At 34.1% G+C, this 24,296-nt stretch overlaps 3 protein-coding genes across 3 annotated transcripts; 1 reads left to right on the top strand and 2 right to left on the bottom strand.

The window, feature by feature from the left end:
• Positions 1-4,706: 4,706 nt before the first annotated feature.
• On the top strand, positions 4,707-6,650 carry LOC129285001 (cytochrome b561 and DOMON domain-containing protein At4g17280-like). The gene is made up of 3 exons (XM_054920532.1): positions 4,707-5,498; positions 5,607-5,861; positions 5,951-6,650. Exons 1-3 carry the CDS (start codon positions 4,863-4,865, stop codon positions 6,275-6,277), a joined length of 1,218 nt encoding a protein of 405 aa, XP_054776507.1. The 5' UTR covers positions 4,707-4,862; the 3' UTR covers positions 6,278-6,650.
• Positions 6,651-7,965: 1,315 nt separating this feature from the next.
• Positions 7,966-12,809, bottom strand: LOC129287211 (inositol monophosphatase 3-like). The gene is made up of 12 exons (XM_054923397.1): positions 12,601-12,809; positions 12,436-12,491; positions 12,287-12,337; positions 11,239-11,319; positions 11,017-11,120; positions 10,856-10,940; positions 10,656-10,710; positions 10,514-10,557; positions 9,064-9,132; positions 8,883-8,983; positions 8,607-8,663; positions 7,966-8,345 (listed from the first exon to the last, which is right to left on the bottom strand). The coding sequence occupies exons 1-12, from the start codon at positions 12,611-12,613 to the stop codon at positions 8,249-8,251; spliced, it is 813 nt and encodes a 270-aa protein (XP_054779372.1). The 5' UTR covers positions 12,614-12,809; the 3' UTR covers positions 7,966-8,248.
• A 7,618-nt stretch (positions 12,810-20,427) lies between these two features.
• LOC129285960 (putative MO25-like protein At5g47540) lies at positions 20,428-23,868 on the bottom strand. Its single transcript, XM_054921959.1, is given in 9 exon segments — positions 20,428-20,794; positions 20,885-20,987; positions 21,076-21,120; positions 21,799-21,897; positions 22,207-22,275; positions 22,965-23,024; positions 23,407-23,468; positions 23,471-23,499; positions 23,795-23,868. Coding segments are annotated over 9 exon segments (603 nt in total). The 5' UTR covers positions 23,854-23,868; the 3' UTR covers positions 20,428-20,717.
• Positions 23,869-24,296: the final 428 nt, after the last annotated feature.

Below are 24,296 nucleotides of genomic sequence, written 5' to 3'. Positions count from 1 at the left end.
ATCACTTGGGTCGATTCCGAGCACTGGGTACTAAATAATTTTACATATATAAATTCTATCTCATGTTTTACAAAATATCTACATAATTTGCTTTCATTTTTAAATTCCATACAAGCCTCTGAAAATGTTGTAAAAAAACTGTCTTCAGGCTCATACAAGGAATATAAACACGCAGTAAAAGTTTTTTATAAAATGATAAAATTACTTTGAAATCTCTCTCATGCCATTCATTAAAATTGTCACTTACATACATACATATATATCACTATCCAGTTATAAAATGCACTATATTGACAATTTCAACCAGCAACATAAAATTTCAAAATAATTTTATCATTTCATAGAACTTTTATGCACTTAGATTTCTTGCATGGAATATAATAATAATTTCTCCAATGTCAGAACGCATAGGTACGGGTTGGCCTGAATCAGCATGACTTGTATGCCTGGACTAGTTAAGCAACTTGCAAACTAAAACTATCCAACATTATTGACCAGATCCTCTCACCAAAACTAAAACCCTGAATAGTTTAGTATTACTCATCACATCTTCATGCACGCATGACTCTTTCCTTCACTTCAATTCCATCTGTACTCTTTCAATTCAGAAATCCTTGAGTCCCTCAACACGTGTTTGTATAAATTTAATAATGATCCTGGATTCCATCAGCTTGTGTCATACAATCATATTGTATTTGTTAGTTTATAAACCAATACATTTGTTTTTCATCAGAATTGATCCAAATGACTTGTCTCCAGTTATTTCTTCAGCTAATTAATTTGATCTTTAAGTTATATATATATACCATTACACGTCAAGAATAATCTTGTTCCAACAATTCAAATAGAATCACAAAAAAATATGAAATCAAATAAACAAGGTTCATAAAAGCGTTACCAAGTTTGTGATCCATGTACATAACCTGAACAAGTTTCATCCATGTCTCACATACTTTTGATTAGAACATTCACGTCATATTTTTACCTTAATGCCTTGTTTGGTACAGAAAATTGTTTTTTGTAACAATGAAAGTGGAGGTGAAATATAAAAATATGTTTGGTATGTACATGAAAGTGAGATAAAAATTTTATTTAATATTGTATTTATATTTTAAAAAGATTAACATAGCCTTTAATTTTTTGTTTTAAAAAGCCATTGAACCACAGGACACACAAAGCAACTGGCGTGGGAATACGGCCATTGGAGAACCAAAAAACCATCATCCAAGAAGAAAATTTTAGGAAGAAAACAATATTCAATCAAAAAGCATTTACACATAAAATAATAAAATTAGATTTGCAACCCAAGTATGTCCGCAGCTTTTGCCTGGAATCACAATTTTCTCCGCTGAAGACGAAGATCTGCAAGCCAATCGATTTGCTGCACCCAAGCCGATTTGCTCACTTTTGAGCTCATTAATGCTTCTGATCCATTAGAGCTTTGAGCGTCACTATTGTTGGAGCAAGTATTCTGGTTATGCTCCGGTGCTCGTACAAAGTGGTGGTTGCGTGAAGGAAAAAGTTGTTGCTGGGCGAAGGATCGTATGCGTTGTTGGCCAAAGATGATGGAGAATCATTGCTCGTTGTTGTTGGCGAAGGGCCAATGTCATTGGTGGAGGGCCATCGTCCGTGTTTTGAAACTCGAGCCAAACATCAAACCAAAAAGGATAACGAGTCACAATTTTTATGATCTAACCGGCTAGACTAGTTAGACCAATGACATAAAAATTAAATAAAAGATAATATTTATATGCGCAACTATATAAATAAAATATTAATTTATCAATAGTGCTTAAAATTTTGACTCTACAAGTTAGATGCTTGGACTGTTGGAGTTAGAGATAGAGGCATGTTAATACAAGCTTGGGATCTCGAAGAAAAATACTAGAGCTGGAGGCATGTCGTCATGTCATAACTCACAAACTTTCGATCTCAATGTCAAAGGTTGGATCTCTAGAGTTGGAGGCAGAGATTCGATGAGAAGTTAGAAATTGAGCTTGAGTTATAAAGGAAAGATTAGAGATTAGAGATTACAAAAGAGAAAAAAATAAAGAATTAGTAATTAGAGAAGAGAAATTGTGAATCTAAATAATTTAACTTAAATTTCTTTTTTTTTTAAAATTTGGCTTTGAACCGGGTTGACTCGGCTTCGATTTCTGAGTCAAAGTCAATTTTCTCAAAGCTAGCAAGTTCAATTAGGGTCAAATGTCATATTGATTCAATTAGTTAAACCAAACTATTTTATTCAGTGGATGGCGGTCGAATCAATCAAACCGTCTGATCCGATTCAATTTCAACAATACTGGCCATCATCACTAGCCGAGGGCCATCACTGTCATTGTTAAAGGGCTGTCATTGCTCTCAATAACATGGTGAGGGAGGAAGAAGATAGGAATAATTAAGTTCAAGGAGGAGATGGAATGCAGTCTACCAGGTAAAAGCAAGGAATCCAATTCCATTGATTTTGATGGATTCGGGTTCCAAAGAGAATCAAGTTTCACGATATCAAACAAGTAAAAATATTAATTTTACTTTCACTTTCATTTCCCTCACCCTATTTCCTTGCTACCAAATGGACTCTAAAGGTATGAATGTAATGCTCTCAATTGCCAATTTTAAATTTTTTATTAATTATCATTGCGTTGATGATGTCTAAATTTATAAAATCCAACGATAATAAATATATTAACAAATATATAAGAATGAAAAAAATTCCCCGGTCGAAAGGGTTTTAATGCGGCGTAGGGCGATCAAATCAGGAACCTCAAGATTTCAAAGATACGGCGCCACAATTAGGGCTAAATTTCTTCAAAGGGAAATAATTCAGATTGACTTAACAATATAATGAGATGCGAATTAAAAAGAACATTGACGTGTGTGAGGCGAAAAGATGAAGAGTCAAGCCCCTGTGACCTAATCACACGCCAAATGGAACTCAACGCTCGACATTTGGCACAAATTAGAGGGTGTTTGGTTAAACTAGCTACCACATTTCTCATCTTCTTTTGAATTTCCAAATCAATCTTTTAAAAAGTTTGAAAATTGTTTAAGGGACTGTCTTCTTACAAGCGGTACTCTCTCTCTATATTTTTTTAAAAATTAAACCCTAAAATGATATTTAGGTACTCGAATCACTATTATTTGCATCACACTTGTTTAACAAATTTCTCATCATTTATTCCTTCATCTTCATACTCATTTTTTTTAAATTATGATTGTTTAATCGGTTTATGAATTGCATATGGAAGACTTGCATTTTTAAAAATTTAAGAAATTTTTGTTGTTTTTTTAATGTGATAATAATTTATGTAAATATTGTTAATAATATGGTCTTAAAATACTCAAATCTGAATTTTGTAAATTATAAGCCCTTGAGTATAAATTTGTCTTTTATCAATAATAAGTAATGTCATAAACGAGAATCTTTGGATTAATTATAATGGTTGATGATAATGCCATCATAATGATTAGTATCTTTGTCATTTCAATTTTGGATGGAATCCTTTGGATACTCTTTCATGTTTTATACGCTCACATTACTTATGTACTATCTTTGAACAGTACTTATGTACTATCTTTGAACATTGACTACGCATCTATATTTTAATGTCCAAATATTATTGTAGTAGCCTATGATCATCAAAATTAAGTTTGCTACTTCTTATTTTTAGAAGACAAGTTTCCGATTTTGTAGTGCACTTTTAAATGAATAATGTGATTTTCTGGAAATTTAATTATACATGTTAATTCTGTTTTTTCGGGAACAAGTGGATGGATGAAAAAAAAAAATCATATTTTGAGAGTAACTGTTTGTTTATCCACTGAAGACCTCTTGTTCTTCAGTCCAGTTTAGACTAAAAAAGGATGATCTGGAATAAATTCACTGGATTGGATTTAAATGACTTCATCTGAATATACCTTTTATTTCCTTCGCTCATACTCATGCAATTCATCATACAAACTAGAATATAATCTAAATTAACAATTTCCATGCCATTAAAGTAATTGAACATGTTCGACATATAAAATAGAATAAAAAACAATAAAAATAAATTTTAAAACTAATCATCAACACCAAAATAAAATGTAAAATCTCATTTATACTCTCTCTATAGTAATACTAATTTGATTTTAAAAAATATCGTTAAAATAAAAATTATTGAATAATAAAGCACTCCCTCGATCCACATTATCAAGCATTGGTAATTATTTCAAGATTTTAAAATATTAGTTGAAATTTACATATTTATAGTTACCCCTCATCAAATAATATATATGTGTGTAGCTTAATAATGACAATAGAAATGTTAAAAAGTAAAAAGTAAAAAGTAAAGTAAGAATATAATTAAACAAAATATTAAACCACCTAATATTTTTTTCTTTTAGATCAAGGAGAGTTCTAAAAGACTTCCTATATTATATTATAAAGCTGAGGGAGATTGAGGAGTAGAAAAAACAGCAATCAAGCATAAGAACAAAAGGGAAAAAAAAAAGAAAAGAAAAAGTTTCCTTCCTTTTGGTTGTGAAACAGAGCCGAGAAGTGGGAAAGGGGATGGTTGGTTTGAAAAGTTGGCCAAAAAAATAAAAAAAAATTAGGGGCCGAAATTCCAAAATCTAGTTTCCTGGGCGATCAACCAGACTCTTTCCTATTTCTACGCATGGAAGCTTCCTTCTCCGAAAGCGCCGAGGACTCACCCAACCGCACCTAGAACTCCCACCCACCAACTCTATAATTACCCCTCCCTCTTCTTCTCTCTCCCCATTCCCATTCTTCTTCACAATCAAACCCCAACCCATTATTCCCTGCTTCTGGGAATTCCCGAATCTACCTCAAAAGTTGAAGCCTTCTGCAGATAGAAACCATGGATGCTATGTTGAGGTTTGTGTTGGCCTTCTCTGTTCTAATCTCTCTGTTCCTGGCTTCCTCTGCTCAAACATGTGGATCCCTCGCCTTCCCTAGCTCTGCCCCAAACACCGTCTTCAGTACTTGTCGTGATCTGCCCCACTTGAGCTCTTACCTCCATTGGACCTATGAACAGTCAACCGGAAAGCTCGATGTCGCTTACCGCCACACCGGAATCTCGTCCGGCAACAAATGGGTCGCTTGGGCCGTCAACCCCACCGGGAGTGCATCTGCAGCCATGCCCGGAGCACAAGCTCTGGTGGCTATTGTAGGATCCGATGGGACCGCCAAGGCGCATACCTCGCCAATTTCCGGCTATAGCACCACGTTACAGTCGGCAAATCTGAGTTTTCCGGTTTCGAGTTTGACGGCGACGTATGCTAACAGCGAGGTTATCATATTCGCTACTCTCACTCTCAGCGGAGGTGTCAGTTCCATGATTCATACTTGGCAGGTGGGAGATGTCTCTGGTTCTACTCCTCAGACTCATTCCATGAATTCTGATAATGTCAACGCCAAGGAGACCTTGAACCTCGTTTCTGGCGAGAGTCAGGGAGCAGGCGGATCTGCAAACTCCCTCAGAAGAAGAAGAAACGTGAGTTGTTGTTATTGTTATTCTGTCTTCTTCCCAGAAATTGGAGATGCAAATAAACCTGATAATCTGAACGGAATTGAAACGATGTGATGATTTTCTTTTCTTCAGGTACACGGAGTGTTGAATGCAGTGAGCTGGGGAATCCTGATGCCTTTGGGAGCCATCATTGCAAGGTACTTGAAGGTGTTCAAATCTGCAGACCCTGCTTGGTTTTACCTTCACGTTACATGCCAAACATCTGCCTACATCATCGGTGTTGCTGGCTGGGGCACTGGTCTCAAGCTCGGCAGCGACTCTGTTGGTATCCGATATGACACTCACAGAGCTCTCGGCATCGTCCTCTTCTGCCTCGGAACCCTTCAGGTAACATCTTATGTTTCTGAGGAACAATTACATCAATGCGCTTTTTTCTTTCTGTTGTGTTTGTGTTGTAACTTTGTTGTCGGAACCAGGTGTTTGCTTTGCTTCTGAGGCCAAACAAAGACCACAAGTACAGGTTTTACTGGAATGTGTACCACCACCTGATCGGTTACGCCACGATCATCATCAGCATTGTTAACATTTTCAAAGGGTTCGAAGCATTGGACGCCTCGGCTCAAGGTCGGTACAATGACTGGAAACATGCTTACATAGGCATAATTGCAGCTCTGGGAGGCATTGCTGTGTTGTTGGAAGCTTACACGTGGATCATAGTGTTGAAGAGGAGGAAATCAGAGGGCAAGGCTTCAACTGGCGTTAATGGAGTCAATGGGTATGGTTCTAGGCCATCGCAGGTGTAGAGTAATTTTAATTTGCCCATTAGATATTTGGAACCGGATGCATTCAGACTTCAGAGAGAGAGAGAACCCGGACTCGCGTTCATGAGCCCGGTTCTCTGCGAGATTCGGTTCGAAATCTTAGTTTTTTTTTTTTTTTTAAGCTTCTATTATATGGATTTTGTTGTAGGGATACCTTTGTATATTTTGCTCACATGAACTGAGGATGTTTAGTGTACCCCAGATGATTAGGCTGTCTCAGTTTTGAGTCTGGAGTTATTCTTTGACAGAATTGTAGTGTGAAGAGTTTCTTGTGGCGTGGTTTTCGCCTTGCCACTGGAGAGGATACATTGTATCTGTCACTTTGTATCTTTATTTATACACATTTTTTTTCTTATGATTGCTATACTTCTTGAGGTTTAAAATTTAAGCGTCTTCCATTAGCCTTGGGGGTGGCGTAGTTAATCAGAAATTATGTCAATTTTCAATGTTACTTAACATGGGTTTGAAAATGTGGAGATTGTTATGCGGAAAATAAAATTCTTACGTCAGCAAAAGAAATTGAATTTGAATAAAGTTGGCGAACACTTGTGGGCTGATGTGGGAAATAAAATTATAGAGAGAGAATATTTTAAAATGTCAAGTACAATAACTAAACATGTTTGAAAAAAATGAGAAAATGATAACAAAATTTTTTTAAAATATATTTATGACAGTTTGATCTCTCAACATATCATAATTCCTCTAAAATTTTTAAGAACTTTAATTTTATTAATAAATTTATGTAAATTATTAAATTGTTCTTGTTGAAAATAAATCATTTATAAGTTTTATTTAAATATTGATAATTTTTCTTCTTATATTTATAACAATGCAATATAAAATAAAGAATTTAACATGTAAAGTTGTGATTTGTTATTAAATTAGTGCGAATATAAGAATAAAAATTATAAATATTTAAATAAAACTTGTAAATTATTTATTTTTAATAAGGATAATTTAATAATTTATATAAATTTATTAATGACAGAAATTGAGAAATCAAACAATCATTTGTATATTTCAGAAAAATGTTATTATTATTTTTTTATAAAAGATCTAATTCAATGAAAGAAGTTTGGACTTTTTGAGTGAACATCGTAGGTGCTTGGAATATGGCACAATTAGCCGAACACTGAGAATCTAAAACAGAATCGCATTCACACCACTGGGGCTGCTGGTCAGACCAAATTAATCAAAAGAAAATGTTCAAATGGTTTGATGTCACGGATCAGTAGTTCCAAGCCATGAAAATGCTACGGAAGTCTGAAACCAAATGTAACTAACACGTTAATTTGTCACGACTTACCTATCACTACGTGCAATTTTTCCCATATTTCAGCCAACCAAGTCAACGTGAGAGACAAGTGAGAGAGCATCGTCAAGGGGAAAAAAGAACCAAAAAAACGGTCACAAGAGATTAAAGAATGAAGACGACTTTAATCTAGAAGGTACTTGGAACCGGGAAGTCTTTCATTGGCCATGTGAACATTTCAATTAATAGACAATTTGAGTCATCATCCATGTGAAATAGAGAACCGATTGAAATATAAAAGAATCTCACGTCACATTTTCGCTTTAATAAAACGCTTCATATATTCCTTTTTTTTTTATCAGAATTTTAATTATCATACCAAACATAATAATGTAAAATATTATGAGACTTTATGACGTTGTGTGATGTAATAAGATACTATCATATCAAATCCCTCTTAAATATTTATGGTCACACAAGGAAACCCAGTGCAGAGTACGAAAGAAATGAAGATCCAACGGCAGAAGATTAAGTTCGTCTTAACATTAAAGATGATATGCCATGGCAGGTAATAAGCCATTACCTTTGACTATTTTAAAGAGCAAGAAAAATAATTGAAGACACCCAGCATGGAAGCGTTGAATCAAAAGGGAAAAGGAGCGGCAGAGGCAGGGCTTGTAAGGTGAATAATCATTTTCTTGTCACTCTACTTGGCGCAGAGCCTCCACCAGTTTATCCTTCAGGGAAGGGTTTGAAGCTGCCACCCTCCGAGCTGTGAGGTCAAATTCTGCACCAGAACTGAAGCAAAACAACCATCAAGATTTTGACGCCAGTGAAAAGTTTATTTTAAACTTACGTATCCATCACAATCCAATCTTGTGCAGTTTCTGTGTTAAAAGCAGGGCTTGGTGACAGTTCATAGAAAGAAGTCATGAAGAATAGATCCATATCAGTGGCGAAATGGACTATGCACCTAATTGATGAAAAGACAGACTCTCTAGAACCTTTCATACAAATCCCCTTCGTTAAGTAGAAGCATGTCTAAGTAAAGCCACTTACGGATCATACATAACACCTCCAGCTTCTCTAACAATGACAGCACCAGCCGCTACATCCCTGAAATGTCCAACAACCATGCAGGGTGTAAAAATATTCTGTAGCCACTATCTGCATTTTCTATAAAATAATTGAAAATGAATTCAGAAAAAAAGTAAGTTATTTGTTGTATCAAGTATCATGCTTTAGATACGTTTTTCATAATAACTAAATTAAGAGGTTGAAACTTGGAAAGAAAGGGGGGAAAACTCTAAATTGCATTTTGGGAAAAAAACATACCAAGCACCACCAAAGCTAAGCTGAAAGCATATATCAAGCCTTCCACATGCGACTCCACAAAGGTTCAAAGCCAAGGAACCACATGCTCGGAGGGATCTCACCTAATCATTGAAAGGCATAGTTATGACAACTAATCATTTCACTATAATGCAGAAGATTCCCCTGCAAGTCCTAGTTTTACCTTTAAAAGCAAGCTTTTGACCCTCTTTGTATAGGCATCAACTATTGACTTGTCACGATTTGTGCCACACTGCTCAATCAGAAAGGGAAATTTTTTATGCGACTTCAATGTTAACTTCATTTACAGGGCACAAGACTCAGAAATGAATGTTGATGAATCTTTGGGTCAAATCCCAATTCCCATGTTAGTAAGCCATCTTCTCTCTCCCTGCTTTGTTGGCTACTTGGCTTAGTATATGAAAACAAAGAAAGGTAACTAGGGGGAGCTCCTTTGTAGCATGATGATAGGCCAAAATACTTGCTTAAAGGTAAGTCACGACAGCTAGCATTCCTTCAAATGATCACACTAAGATTATGGTATATTGAAGTTTTCCTAGATTATTATGTATCTCTCTGTTATTGCAAACTTCTTTATTCAGAGATAATAAAGTTTTAAGATTTTCTCCATTAACTCGCAGTTAGTTTCTAAGTATTCCGTCAACGGTCATCATTACATAGGCTATGATTTGCATATACTGACAAGCTAACCACTTCCAAGATTCAAGTTATGCCTAGCAGTGAAAGCACGTCCTCAAAGCATCCAAGATATTGAGAAGTACAGGCTTATCCAATGAACATTTCCGATACTTGAAAAATGAATAATTATTCAATTAAGTATAGAAAATAATTGCCAATGGATCAGCTGGTTTATGTCAATGTATGACCATTTTTGATACTTGACAAAGATGACATATAGTGGCTACTAAGAATTGAGATGTGATGCCACCAATGACCTTGATGTCTTGAATTCAATGCCTAACCCCTTTCCCGTTTCCTATTCCGTTCCCAAGGCCAGAGACTTCCAAGGTAATCTAGTTATAGACATTTAATCTGATGCCAATATATTCAACAAGACAGTCCTAGACTTCGTTTGCCTAACCCCTAGGGTACCCCTGGTCACAGACTTCCAAAATAATACAGACGGAGACAGTTAATTTGATGCCAATGTCAAGCATGATAGGGATCAACTGCTCATTACATTGATATAGCCATGGCATAGATAAGCCAAATTGGGTTCCTTTCAAAGAACTAAGAATATAGTTACGCTTCCTACTGTCCATGTAATCGGGCAGGTAGATATTGGTTAACTGAAAGCACTAAAGAACAATGAACAAGTTACGCTTTTACTGTCCATGTAATTGGGCATATAAATATTTGATTAATTGAGAGCAGTAGAGCACTATGTCACACTTATATGATTATCCCACATATATATTGTATAGCTAACTGGTTTTGAGTTATAGGCTAGTCATTAACGCTAACAAGGGAACATTTGAGTGATTCCCTGAAACAACCATAATATTAAGATAGGCAGGAAATAAACAAGTGGAGAGAAGGGAAACTAACAAATACGATGTGAGAAAGAATGTTAAATGGCTTTCAGGTAATCAATTCTAACAAACATGTCATACCTCAGTCACAAGAAGAGAGCTTATCAGATCAGTTTGTGATGATACTGCACAAATTCAAAACATAAGCATGGGCAACCGATCCCAGAAAAACACGAACAATCAAAAGGCAAAGAAAACAAAATTGACAGAAAAGAATGCACACCTTTTATAGGGTTACCGTTCAAAAAAGCACCTTTCCCGGAAATGGCAGTGAAAAGCTACATATGGCCATTCCAAATTTCCAGTTAAGTCAAAAGACAAATAAACAAAATTGCCATATTTAAAGTAATTGAAATATCAGATCCCTGATTCAATTATAAAGCCTTTAGCCTCTGAGGGGTTATTTTGATCACATCATCTCACCTCATTCAATATTGGATTGTAAACAACACCAACGGTGGGAACTTTTTGAATTGTAAGGCCTATGGAGACACAAACAAAAGGGAAGCTACAAGTAGCAGAATTATGGTTATTCTACATGGAAACGCAAATTTGTCAACTTGAAAATCAGAGTGGATTTTTACCCATGCACAAAGTTAGTAGTTCCATCCACAGGATCAACTATCCATGTGGGTTCATCTGTAAGTTCTGTGGAACCTTGAGCTGCGGTAGTTTCTTCACCAATGAACTAATAAAATCACCAGTGTTTTTAAAACAGAATAATTTAAAAAAAAATGCAGAAATGCAAAGATCATTAAAAGATAAAAAAAAAAAAATTGATATGGCTGAAAGAGAGCAGAATTAACCTTGTGGGCAGGGTAAATTTGCTTCAGATGATTGAATATGAGTTCTTCACATGCTTTATCAGTTTCCGTGACCAAATCAACCTACACGCATAACAAAACTTAAAAGAAAAAGGGGGAATAAACCATTTATGTGTGGATGCTTGTGCATTACTAGGACTCACTACCCAGCCGAATTATTTTTCCAAGAACAGAGGAAAAAAAGAACCCTATTAAACCCATTTCATAGCGACTCCTTTCACCTTGTTAGCTAGCTATTGGAATGCCTAATAACTTACAAATACCTTCTAGGTATCATCATAAACTTCTATATTCCAACTTAATCAAGAGAGGGACTCCATCACATAGAAGCTCTACATTTATCTTGCAAGAATTACTCTTAGGTATGCTGCTGCTCTTCTTCACTTTCATAGAACAAGTTCTTGTACTAGCACTATTGAGTCTATTCCATGTTTTCCGCTGCATGTTTCATATATAAGCAAATGATACAGTAACTGATTTGCTAGGTATTTGTTTAAACATCTATGTTCTCACTAAATCATGAGAAAACCTCCCATCATATGGAAGCTGTCGAAATTTTATCCTGCAATAACAATTCATAGTTATGCAGCTTTCTTCACTTCCGTAGAAATTACTTATACTCTGTATTTCCTGACTGTCTGTTCAGCTGACTCATCTAAAATAGACTGTTGGCTACCGCCAAATTGTTTTGCAGTTCACTTTTTTTTTTTTTTTAATAAGGAAAACAAATTCAAGATTTTAGATTAAATTACAATAATTCCTCAGAACAATCAACGGCGGCCCCATAATGCTGGCCTGTGAGGCCATGGCAGAATGATTTTTCCGCCCTTCCAATATATAGATCTTAAGGTTAAAAATCAATATGGCCCCTGACGATAACACTGCACGAGTTGGTATGAACTTGATGATGAAGAAGCGTTAAGATTTTAACTAATAAAGGTACACTTCTTTTAGACAAAAGAAAAATGGGACCCATAATCAATCACAAGAAAGAAACGCAGTTTGGTAGAAGCACATTTCCAGTGCAAACCTGTCCTTTATGCTCCACATGTTTGGTCTCGTAGAACGCTTTTCGAATAATCTGATAATCATTCACACACAACGGATGAGTAAAGAAGTGAAACGGGATTGAAAAATATATTGGATTGGGGAAGAAAACGAAGTCGAGAGTTAACTGACCTCACCAGCTTTCTGAGCAGCATCAATTGCAGAGGCGAGGAATTCCGGGAGCGAATCTATCATTCAATAAAATTACAATGAAATCCAACAACAACAACCAAAGAAAAGATCCCTGTCAGACAAAACAAGAAAGAGTGATGGAGAGGTTGATTGATTGGGGCCTACCAATGTCAGCCATATTTTGAGATTGACTTGAGATGATGAGGTTTTCTGAAACGTGATGATGGGAGAGAGTAGCTATGATTTCTTCTTCAGCTTTCTCGCTCACAGACTAACTAACCGATGAGGCTCATAGGTATTATAAATGACTAAATAGTATACAAATTTTCTTAGTGTTCCTTCAGAAAACAAACGTATTTCTCAGTCTCATTACTAATTGGAGTCGTTCTTGCAGTCATTTTGTGGAAGAATATTCTCTCCAATGTTTTATTTGATGCCATCTGCGCGTTGCAACAGATTAACTGAATGAAAGTGGCTCGTACACGTATCTGAAAGTATACCTAAAATCTATATTACCATATCATCTTACTACACTTAAAAATCAAAAATAAAAGTCGGGCCTAAAAAACCGTCCGTTGAAGCCCATTTTCATAAAAGTTGGAGTTTGAAAAAATAAGACTTTTTTAAAAAATTAAACTTTCAAGCTCAGCCCTGATAGATCCTGAAAAAACAGGCTTGGGTTCGGGCGATTTTGTTAGGCTTACATTTTTCCTCTTAAGAATAAAATATTTTTCATTCTTAAATTGAATTTAAACTTTAAAATATATGTTTATACTTTAAAATTAAAATTTATATTATTTATTTTTAATTTTTAAATATTATAATCTGTATTTTTAAAAAATATATGAAATATTATAATTAAAAATTTTAAAAAATAAAAATAATAATAAGGGCTTATGGGTTTGGCCTTAAATCCTTTATATAAAAGCTGAGCTTTAAAAAATAAAGTATTTGAAGAAAACTGAATTTAAGAACCTAAACCTTTAGGCCCTATTTGGTATAAGGTATTGAATTTTATGGGATTGAGATTGGGATTGGAACTGGAATTAGAAATCAGTTTTAAAATTATGTTGGTATAACATGGGATTAAAAAAAAAACTCAAGTTTAACCCAAAAAAATAGCTAAAAGACAATATTGCCTTCATTTTCTCCATCATCATCCTCTCTCTTGCAAGCTTCATTGGCACCGACGAATGGTAAGGAGTCGCTCAACCTCTGCCATCTTTGCTCCTATTCACACTTGTGTCGACATCATTGGTGGAGGGTGGCCCCGTCTCTGCTTACTCTTGTTCTATCCTTGTCAAACCATAAATCAGAAACCTAGATTTAAAACCCATGAATGAGAAACCCAGAATTAGATGCTAGACAGTGGCTTTGTCTTTATCTTCCCTTGCTCCTATTTCATCCCTATCATGCGATGATAGCCATCCTTGCGCTGCCGAAGTCATCTTCGATAGAGTGTGCAAGGTCGAGGATGATGGAGGAGATCCATGTGCGATGATAGAGTAGTAAGTTGACTGGGCAGGTTTTTGATGAGGGCATTTTAGTTATGAACATTTCAATCCCAAGATTGAAATTGCAGTACTAGGGGGAGGTGGTATTGGGTATTCCCACCAAGATGGAATTGGGTTTGAGAATAAATTTGTCATTACCACCTACCAAACATAAAAACTTGGTATTACTCAATCTCAAATCCAACCCCACTTAGCCAGTACTGCATACCGAAGGAGCCCTTAAGGGCTAGGCCCATATATAGGCTCATCAATCAAATAGGTGTTAAACGTTAAGTTGAGTCAACACAGATGTAACTCATGTTTGACTATTTTTTTTTTTTTTTTGTGGTAATGAGGCCTACCTTATACTAGGATTCAATGAATCGTGGATTAATTTAATCAAATTTTCTGTATAAAAAAAGTAAAGAAAAGGTGACGTGACTGGCAAAATAAATAGAGAAATTGAGTTATGAGTACCTCTTCAAAAATTTAACTTATGGAGAAGGAAAAAATGTAGAATATAAAAGCTAAAATACAAAAGAATTCATCGTGTGGCCAACGAAGGATGCATATTAAAATTTATTTTTTTTATTATTCAAAGATATATTTCTATTAAAGATAATTTTATTTGAGGTATATTTTGCAAATAGCTTCCATATATTGCATTTTTTTCTTTCATGTTTTTGGCTGAAGAATTCCTATCTTTTCTAAGAAAAACATTTTTGGCATCGAGTCCTTAATTCCAATTTTCCCCGATAAATAGTGTTTTAATTGTGTGTGTAGCACGTCTGGAGCCAGGAATTTGCCAAAGTGCCAATACAATTTGTTTGTGCTGTCCTTCGATGGTTTTTGCCCAGTAGTTGTGGAATTCAATTCTTTATTTTATTCCCATCATGAAGCGAATTTATTCACCTGGCAAAACGGGGAAAAAGAGGAAGAAGAATCCATTTTTTAACCTTAATTGTGAAACTTGAGATAGGTGCTACAATTAACATATGCTCGTTATTTTGTTAGATTTGAATACGGTGTGTGGCCTGAGTTAACTCACTTAATAAATGTCTTCATTATAATAGTTTAATTTTATTAACATGTGAAAATTATTAAAATATATTTCTCTTCAAAAATTTAAAACTATACTCATGATTAGAATATTTCTCACATGTGTTGTCTCCAACAAAAATTTAATATTTAATATTTTTTAAATATTATATGACAAAATCTCTAACAATGATTTGATTAAATTGAAAGATTGTTAACAAGCTACATAAGACAGTCATCTAAGTGGTTTTAGAAAAATCACTAGATCCAAATCCTGATTTGTTTGCCTCATGAAAAGCAATTATTGGGAGAGCTGAGGCCGTTGTCTTCTCTGCCCGTCAATTTTCTAGGAAGTGTTTTCCAATCTCAACTCCACCAATGATGTGGAAAACTGAAGAAGAGAAAACAGACTTCAATTCCTCTTCCCAACAAAGTCCTTACATTCATTAGTCATCACTAAGACAAGGGTTATCAACTTTTTATCACAATTTTTTTACTCCATGTTAAAAGTTACTGTGAGAAATATATTATTATAATATACATATTTAATAGGAATTAAATTAAAAAATTATTAAATTTTTAAATAGAGTTAATAAATTTTTAAATTTTCTTTGATTATGATAAAATATGGTAAAATTTTGAAGTAATTTATAAAAAGAACAATTTAAAAATAACTTATAAAGAGTTTGTTGTCTTCATGCTTCACAAAATTGTGAATTCTAGCTCAAGGGAAACCCCAGCCTTGCTCATTCTATATAAAAAGCTATAGCAAAACTCATCTTGGTTTTAATTCACCTTCACAATTAGTCAATGACTGGAAGGCAAAATTATTATGTGACAGGAAAGCTAACCATGGGCATTTTCACACAAGCGCGGGTCATTGGATCCTTTATTTTGACAAGTCAAACTACCTTAACTACTTTATATGTTCTTGTTGGCAAATTTCAGAGGCAGAAGATCATTCTAATTACCCCTCTACATCAAACTCACCATCCATCAAAAACTAGACATGTAAAAAGAAAATGAAGTAAATGCAACTTGTTCTTGATTGATTTTAATTTTGTTTTATAAACAGCTAAGAATTTTCCATAAATTTAACAGCTTATGCAAAATGATATTAGCAACTTAAAGAGCAATATAAATTAGGGTTAAATGATAATTTGGATCATAAACTATAGGTACAAGAGCGATTTAAAATCTAAATTCATTGTGATGCAATTTGATTCCTAAATAATTATATTTGGGCCAATTTGACTCTTATTATTAACTTGGAAAATGTTGACCGTTAGATTTGAGGAGAGAGATTTTTTATTTTTTTTTCCACTTGATTTTGCTAAACTGGCACACCAGATGTGCAAGATGAAAAGGAATGGGTTATGTGGATGAGGCATACTGCTCCCTCGTAGCCTCAACTCTGATTCCATCAACTCAGTGACTCTCTCTCCCACCTCCACTGCCTCAACTAGCCCACCCTTTGATGACAAGTACTTTCACATCCACAAGGCAGACAAAGTTTGACTCACATCCACAAGAAAGCCATCAGGACTCTAGCAAGTTCCACCAAATCCACCTACTAACCTATGCTTCAAAACCATAGAGGAATATCGACATTCACATGCATCATAGCCCAAATGTAATACCTCTAATGCTTACACATGTAATTAGAATATAATTAACCTTAAGGTAATGCTTCCATGATAATTCCAACTAATTTAAGCAATAATAAAAGATATTATTGAAAGAAAAGGATTAATCTTAGTTATGTGAAAACTCAAAAGGCTAAATAAGAAAACTCTACAGAGGTGGGATCCCATGAATCGTTTAATTTTAAATGGAGTTTAAAAGATTATTTAACCATTATAAATCAAAGTAAAAAGTATTTAAAAAGCATGAAAAATGATTAGAATTGAGAACAAATCAAAATGAAATAAAAAGAGTCATTTTCATTTATCAAGGATATTTAACCATAGTCAGAGCACATTAAGTTGCAGCCAACACATTCAGAAAAAAATTGGCTATGGCTAATACCCTTTAGGCTACAGCTAAAGCATCCCCAAGGCCATTTGGCTACAATTAAAAATCTATAATCCACTGTTAAAGTTATCATGATAGTATCTATCATGACAACTCCAAACCATGAACTCCTGACACATATAACTTTTGACTTGAACCTTCAATTGAGGTTATTCAAGTGTCTATAGGTCAAAACTTTCATAATCTAGCTAATCATGACAATCCAATATCAGATGAAAAATTTAGACACCCAAAACCACAATTTTTCATTTTCACCTCTAAAACTATCAACCAAACATCCAAACTTCACATCATAAGTCATTAGCCCATATAAGGGCTTAAACCACACTCAATAAATTCTAATATACTTATTTAAACAATTGCAAAAATTAAACAACTCATAATACAAGTATTGACCACCCAACCACTATAAGGCACATGAAAAAGGGGTGAAAATGCAGCTCTTTACATTCAAGCTAAATAATCACCTAAATAATGTAAAATGTATTTAAATTGTCAAAATATGCTTGTTCAAACCATCTTGGAATATTATCATAGTCAACTTAGGGGTTTGGACCCTAATATAGCCAAAACAATCCAAACATGCTTAAATTTAGTGTTTAAGGCTATAATTGCAAGTGAACTTTAATTAAACATAAGTCAATATGAAAGACTTTTAGGGTTTGCAAAATAATTTTAATTACACCTAAGTCAACAAGAGACTTTACAAGATAAGCTCTAGTTCTTCAAAATCGATACCTCCCCATTTCCTTTAGCCTTATCGTCTCTTGGAATGATATTAATAAACAGGAATGAGATTAAACAATCCTAGTAACCAAAAAACTTAATTCAAGTATATCAAAGTGTGGCACATATAAATAAATAGAAAATTTATATCACATAGGTCAACTACATATTAGAACACAAGATAGTGTGCTGCATAATCAATGTAACCACCTTATATCTTCTAATTAAACCTATAAGCTAATGACTCATATAAATTTAATTCATGTGACTGGATTAGCCCTACTTCTAATTGTAAGGGGTCACCTGGTTAAAGGCTCCCGTACTCACTTTTGGATCATGAATTTCCCTTACTTAAATTTTAGGATGTCATAAGTGCCCAACCCATACCATCCGGTCCAAGATTAATGATACTAAGCATTATGCCTGAACCATGCCATAGGTTGTTGGCAATACTAAGCACATATAATAATAAAATATGCCAACCACTGTGTATAAACTAATTGAAGCCACACCACGTGAATTTACCATTCTAATCGTCTATTATTCTATAGTGAACTTCCACCCATAGTAATCATACAAGTTTAGACAACATATGTAAATATATACCTATGCATGCCTCAATAACTCGACATATTCAAAATCAACAAAACTTGCATACTATCATATAGCCATAAAGCATATTTATCATTATTAGGTATGTTTACCATGCAACATTAACTTAAAGTCAACATATCAACCAATAAGTCCATATTACTCATCTCAAGCTAATGATACCTTAATATAAATTATAGTTATAGACACTATAATATACAATAATTAAAATTCTTGGTTACCTAAACTTTTGGTTTATCAACCAAGAGTACCCGTAAATATCAAATGGAGCCTCTAATAAGCTCAATAACACCTACAATAATCAATGTACAATCAACCACATTAATAGTTATTAATAACTAATTATCCTTAATTAACTCTAATCAAAGCCTAAACCTAAAAATTTTATTGTGGTCATCTACCCACAATCAAATCCATTTTTAGGTTTCATTAGTTCACTTAGACTCTCATTAATTTAATCAACACCACTAATAATTTATAACCTCCTTATCTCAACTAATTAGCTCTAGGGTTTACTCCAAACCTCACTTTGAAATCCTAAAACAACAATAATATTATATCCTAAAGGTTACTCACTTAAATAAACACCCATTAATTTCATTAAAGTTAGAATTCTAGGCAAAGTCACAACCTATTTTTGAATTCTCAAAGAACTACCCAAAAGCAATGATAAAAAGCACACAAGAGGGAGAGAAGAGGTTATAAGTACTTACCTAAGTGATTAAAAGCTTCAAATAAACTCAATTAGATGCATATAACAAACCATAGCAGAGCTCTTCTCATTCACTTTCAAGCTCCTACTCAACTCCCTAATTTTTTGAGTTGAAATGTGAATTTGAAGGCTTAAAAATTAATTGTTGGCTATGGCTAAAAACAACAAATGAAGCTTTCGAACATGATCCCTCTAATTCGGCCCAAATATGGTCAAACACCACCTAAGACTCAATTCTAAGCCCAAATTAGGGTTCAATAGACTCATTATCAATCTGTACATTATTTTTTAATTTAAGTTAAATATTAATTATCTAATTTATCCTTAATTATCCCATTAATCTTAAGTCAAAACTTTTTGAGATATTACGCCAAAATTATCTACCTCTTGCCAACATAAAAGAGTTGTTCCATGTTGTGGTGATAATCCCAAGTAGGAAATTATCAATCTTTCATAATACTACTATCTGAGTCTAACTAAAAATCAAAAGCATCATAGCCCAAAATGCCCAACAAAGTCAACTTAAATTACGAAACAAATAAAGAAGGACTCAAATTTAATGTCTAATAGTTTGTAATTCTAGAAGAAAAGCGGGAGAATGCAAAACAAGCTCAATTCAAACACCCACAAAAATTAACTATGAAACCTCTTTCATGGTTTCCTTTGTAAAAGGCTTTACAAGCCCTTCTGCCACCATGGAATGCCCCTCCTTAAATAAATCCGGCAAGGAGCCTCAACAACGAACCAAAATATCAATAACCAAATTATTGATCACGAATCCATTTTAGAGGACAAAGGCAGATGCACAATGCTACCTTTGAGGACCAGACCACCTAAGTGCAACTTGTTTTTTTTTTTTTTTTAAGATAGGTTCAAGGAGTATTTTTCAAGCACCAATGTTAGCCATAATGGCTGGCGATAAGCTATGGAAAAGAAACGATGGCTGGGCCGCTGGAAGAAGAGGAAGCAAAACCAATTCGAAGATGCAATATGACTAGGGCAAAGAGATGATGGAAACGATTCAGAGCAAAGGAACTAAGAATGCCATCACCCACATTAGTCAATGAGATCCATGCTACATGTCTGATTTCACATTTAGATTGCCCCAAGTTAACAGACCGTTTATTCCAAGTTAACAATTGGAGCTAAATTATCCTAAGGGTGATTGTTTAAGAGTTAAAATACATCAAAAATAAATTTAGAATTCAAATCGCTCTTGAGCTTGTAGTTTATGGTTCAAATTGTCATTTAATCATATAAATTATAAAATATAATCCACGGTGATCCATGTCATTGTGACTCATTCTTAAGATTTAGTGCAATCGCACTAAGAACATGTTTTCTGTCAAGTAACAGAAGCCAGCTGCACAGAACAAATTAGTCTAGGCAAATTTGAGATAGACAAATTATTGCACGATCTCTAGCAGCATTTAATTACAAGGATGCTAGGAAGGTGGTTCTAACACCTGGAAAAGCCAAACAGGCACGTGGCTAATTATAGCAAATTTATTTATCTACCTTTTACCTAAGATAAAATTACAGATCCCAAGCATTTTGAAATTTGCGTTAAAAACCATAGTCTTGATGAAGACTGTAAAAACTCTAGCAATACAAAGTTCCATTAAACAAGGCTGCAATGCAAGTTGCTTCCCAACACATTCCGCAATTCAAGGGCTGCTTTTAGGTTCAAGAGCAGCAATTTCCCTCATAACTTGAGCTTTGTCAGCATCAAACTGGTCATCAGCTGTATGATCCCGAAGAACATGTGAATCTTAGGACGTGATATTGATACCACAAATAAGTACAAATTAAAGAAATACCATTACTTCCTTACGTTTATCCATCTTGAAGTCACCCAATAATCTTAAAAGCTTGCTTCTATTAGTGACGAGTATGCCAATGATTTCGGCTGGCTTGTTTTGGTTGGCAACAAATAGCTGTTATGACCAGTACACATGAATACAAAAAACTTGGAAGGAGGTGAATTAAGAATAACATCTTAAATCACAACTGTGACAATATTACCTTGAAAACATGAAATGCTTCTATCTGAATGCTCTTGCTTTCCTCCTGCAGAAAGGAAGCAAACACCCATTAAATGTCTGCTTAAACAAGTGCCAAATTGATGAGAAACCAATGCTCACTTATTCCAGGAGGAAAAAACAAAAACTGAATTAAGTTATTGTCATTCATTTGAATTTTGAATTATTCGGTTAGAGAGATTTTAGGAGCAGAATAAGGGACCATGACTTCTGCTGCGGTTGGTTAGCGATATCTAGCTGTTTGAGTAATTTTAGGAGATTTTATTCTGATTCAGATATTCAGTTATTGTACTCAGCATTATAAATATGCTAGGCATATCACAAATAAACTCAGTTTTACCCATTGGAGATTCTCCACACTTTTGGCCATTAAGGAGTTATTAAGTGAGATTCTTGCTTAATAATTTCTTATTAGAATTTCCCTACTTCATCTATTTTCTTTATCAGTTGGAATCTTACCACAAATCCAATTCTTTTCCTGCAGTAAGTGTATGGACATAAAAAACTTAACATAAAAAATATCATTGTCTATTAACCCAGATGCTTAAAAGATGGAAAATTAATCATGGGATGAAATGTTGATTACTTAACCAATTAAGCTCATGACACTGCCAATGAGAGCAAAATATAAATGAATACAAATGAAAGGCTGGAAGAAAAATTATTCAAAAGGGCATGTCATTAAGTTTTGTGGAAATGAACATACTCTTAATAAATTCATCAGAATCCTTAAGTTGTCTCTTGAGCTCACATATCGTGTCATTACAGCAGAATTTGAACGATCAAGTAACATGTCTCCCAAGAGCTGCAAAAAAAAGTGTGATAATGCATGCATCAATGCAGCAAGATTCAATTGAATGCGGGCAAATATAGAGTAAATTGATGTATATTATCATTTGAGTTAAATACTTTTAAGACTGCATGATTAATGATAGCGTCCCATTTTACTTCTTGAATCATATTCATTGTCCAAATGATAGACAAATTATACAGCAAAAGTTAAATTTTGCTAGAATCTAAGTCATATTTTTATGAGGAAAAATTCCCTTGCTTGGACATGCTTTCTTCATTCAATGTTTTTGCAAATAAAATAAATGCCAAATTTCTATAGTACCTTGACAGCTTGACGCTTCGTAATATAATTGGGAGATTCCAACAGCTTAGAATTATACTCTTCAAAAAACTGATAACAGCAGTAACAAAAAGATGATAGGTAATGATTGATAAGTAACCAAGATATAATGGTAGTCAAGATACTCGTGTTTAAAATAAAGCGGGAACTGAGACAGATAAGTAAAAACTTATGAAAGTGAAACCTCTCTTCCAGCACATAATTCATAACAGGACCAATATTGTTCCAAGAAACGCAAGACTGAAAGTATAATCTTTCCAACAATTTACTAATGTGAATTTCCATGACATGCTCCAATAATCAAGCACATTGTTATGTAAATGTAATTATTATATTATAAATAAGAAGATAATTAAGAATTAGTTAGGACTTAACGACAATTAAATATGATTAAATTGTTGATTAGGATTTTAAATGTTATCCTAATATTAATAGGATCATGATAGACTAGGATATCTATTAAGAATAGGGAGCCTATAAATATAAGGGCATTTACTTGATTTAGGATTAGGATTCTTATAAGACTGCTTATCCAGATTCTCTCTATCACTCTATATCTCTCTGTTTCCTTTCTCTCTCTCTTTCCCTCTCTTTCCAATCTAGATTCTATAGCACACATTGCCCAAGAACCTTTAAAGCTAGAAAGAAATGATGGAAAGAAAGTCAATGTCAATGTAAAAATACAAATGAATTCACCAAAGTGCACCACTTTCCACTGAAGTTGGAAGAGAAAAACCTACCCATTCATAATTTTTAGAGAGGAAATCAGCTACAGTAGATTTATGTCTTGTCATGAGTTCCTGTAACAATTTGACATGACACAACATTTAACTCTTAAAAATGAATTGCATAATACTCCCTCCGGTCCTATTTATAAGTCATTTTTACCAACTTCATCAATACCAATACAACAAAAATACAATGAATAAAAGTGAAATTCCAAATGTAACCCTCAAGTAAAAAGAAAAAAAGTAAACAAACCATATAATATTATTTTTTCTGTCTCTCTCTCTTACTTTTCAAGAGTCATTTGGGAATTTCAATTTGAAACAAAATAGTCCCATTAGCTAATGACTTATAAAGTGAACCAGATTGTGTTTCTAGAAAGTGCCTAATATACATGACCGGTGGGAGTACAGTGTAGTTGCTATCTATCTTCACAAGTTCACTTAAGACACCTACCTTGAATGTCGCAGCAGCATCCGCGGCAATGTCAAAATTTGGAAGTTGTATGTAATCAAAAACTTCTTCATATTCGGTGATTGCAAAACATAACTAACATAAAACCCAAAAAGACTTAGAACATCACAAAAATTACACAGGAGATATAAAATGACACAGAACAATTTTCCTTCTCAGCTACTACATTTTAGTTCATTATATGAGAACCCAACATTCTCATTTGACATAATTCTCTCAAGGGTGAAAATGTATGGAAGCATAGCAACTAGGTTTCCAACACAAATTACAGCCATGACCAATAAGCTTGTGTTCCCATCTGTCAATAATAATCATTTTGGACATGTTTAACAAAACACAACATGATTTATATCTTATCCTTTTTCCTTACCTAGCAACTATCTGATGTCTTATGCACTCCCTGAGCATAGCACCATAGTGTAAAGCCATATCCGTGTTTTCATATCTAGAAAGAAACAATGATCAGTCAGTAAAATAGTTGAATCAAAATAGATAAAGTGTAATTTGATAAGACAAGTTAAATGGATATTAAAAATAGAATGAAAAACGCTCATTTTCACCTAGACACAAACTTCGGTGATTTAGAGCAAGCACTACCACAATTTCCAAATCATGAAGACTCAGGTTCAAATGTTATTAAAAAAGCTAACAAATACCACCTCCAAAGGCAAAATTGACAAAAGACCTACCTCATCATCAATTTTAACACAACAAATCCCCCTCAAGGAATGAGTTTTAATATCATAGTTTCCTCCTTAATTTCCCCCTCAAGGAAGTGCTCTTTGATTTGGAAAAATTATGAGGTATATGTTATACTCAAAAGCCTTAGTGAAGATATAAGTATTTCAACTCCATTCATTTGGAGATGAGAA

Source organism: Prosopis cineraria, unplaced genomic scaffold, assembly GCF_029017545.1.
Source record: "Prosopis cineraria cultivar Desert tree isolate PC_DT_omini unplaced genomic scaffold, ASM2901754v1 PC11, whole genome shotgun sequence".
Classification (NCBI taxonomy): Eukaryota; Viridiplantae; Streptophyta; class Magnoliopsida; order Fabales; family Fabaceae; genus Prosopis; species Prosopis cineraria.
This window is presented reverse-complemented; position numbering and strand designations above follow the sequence as displayed.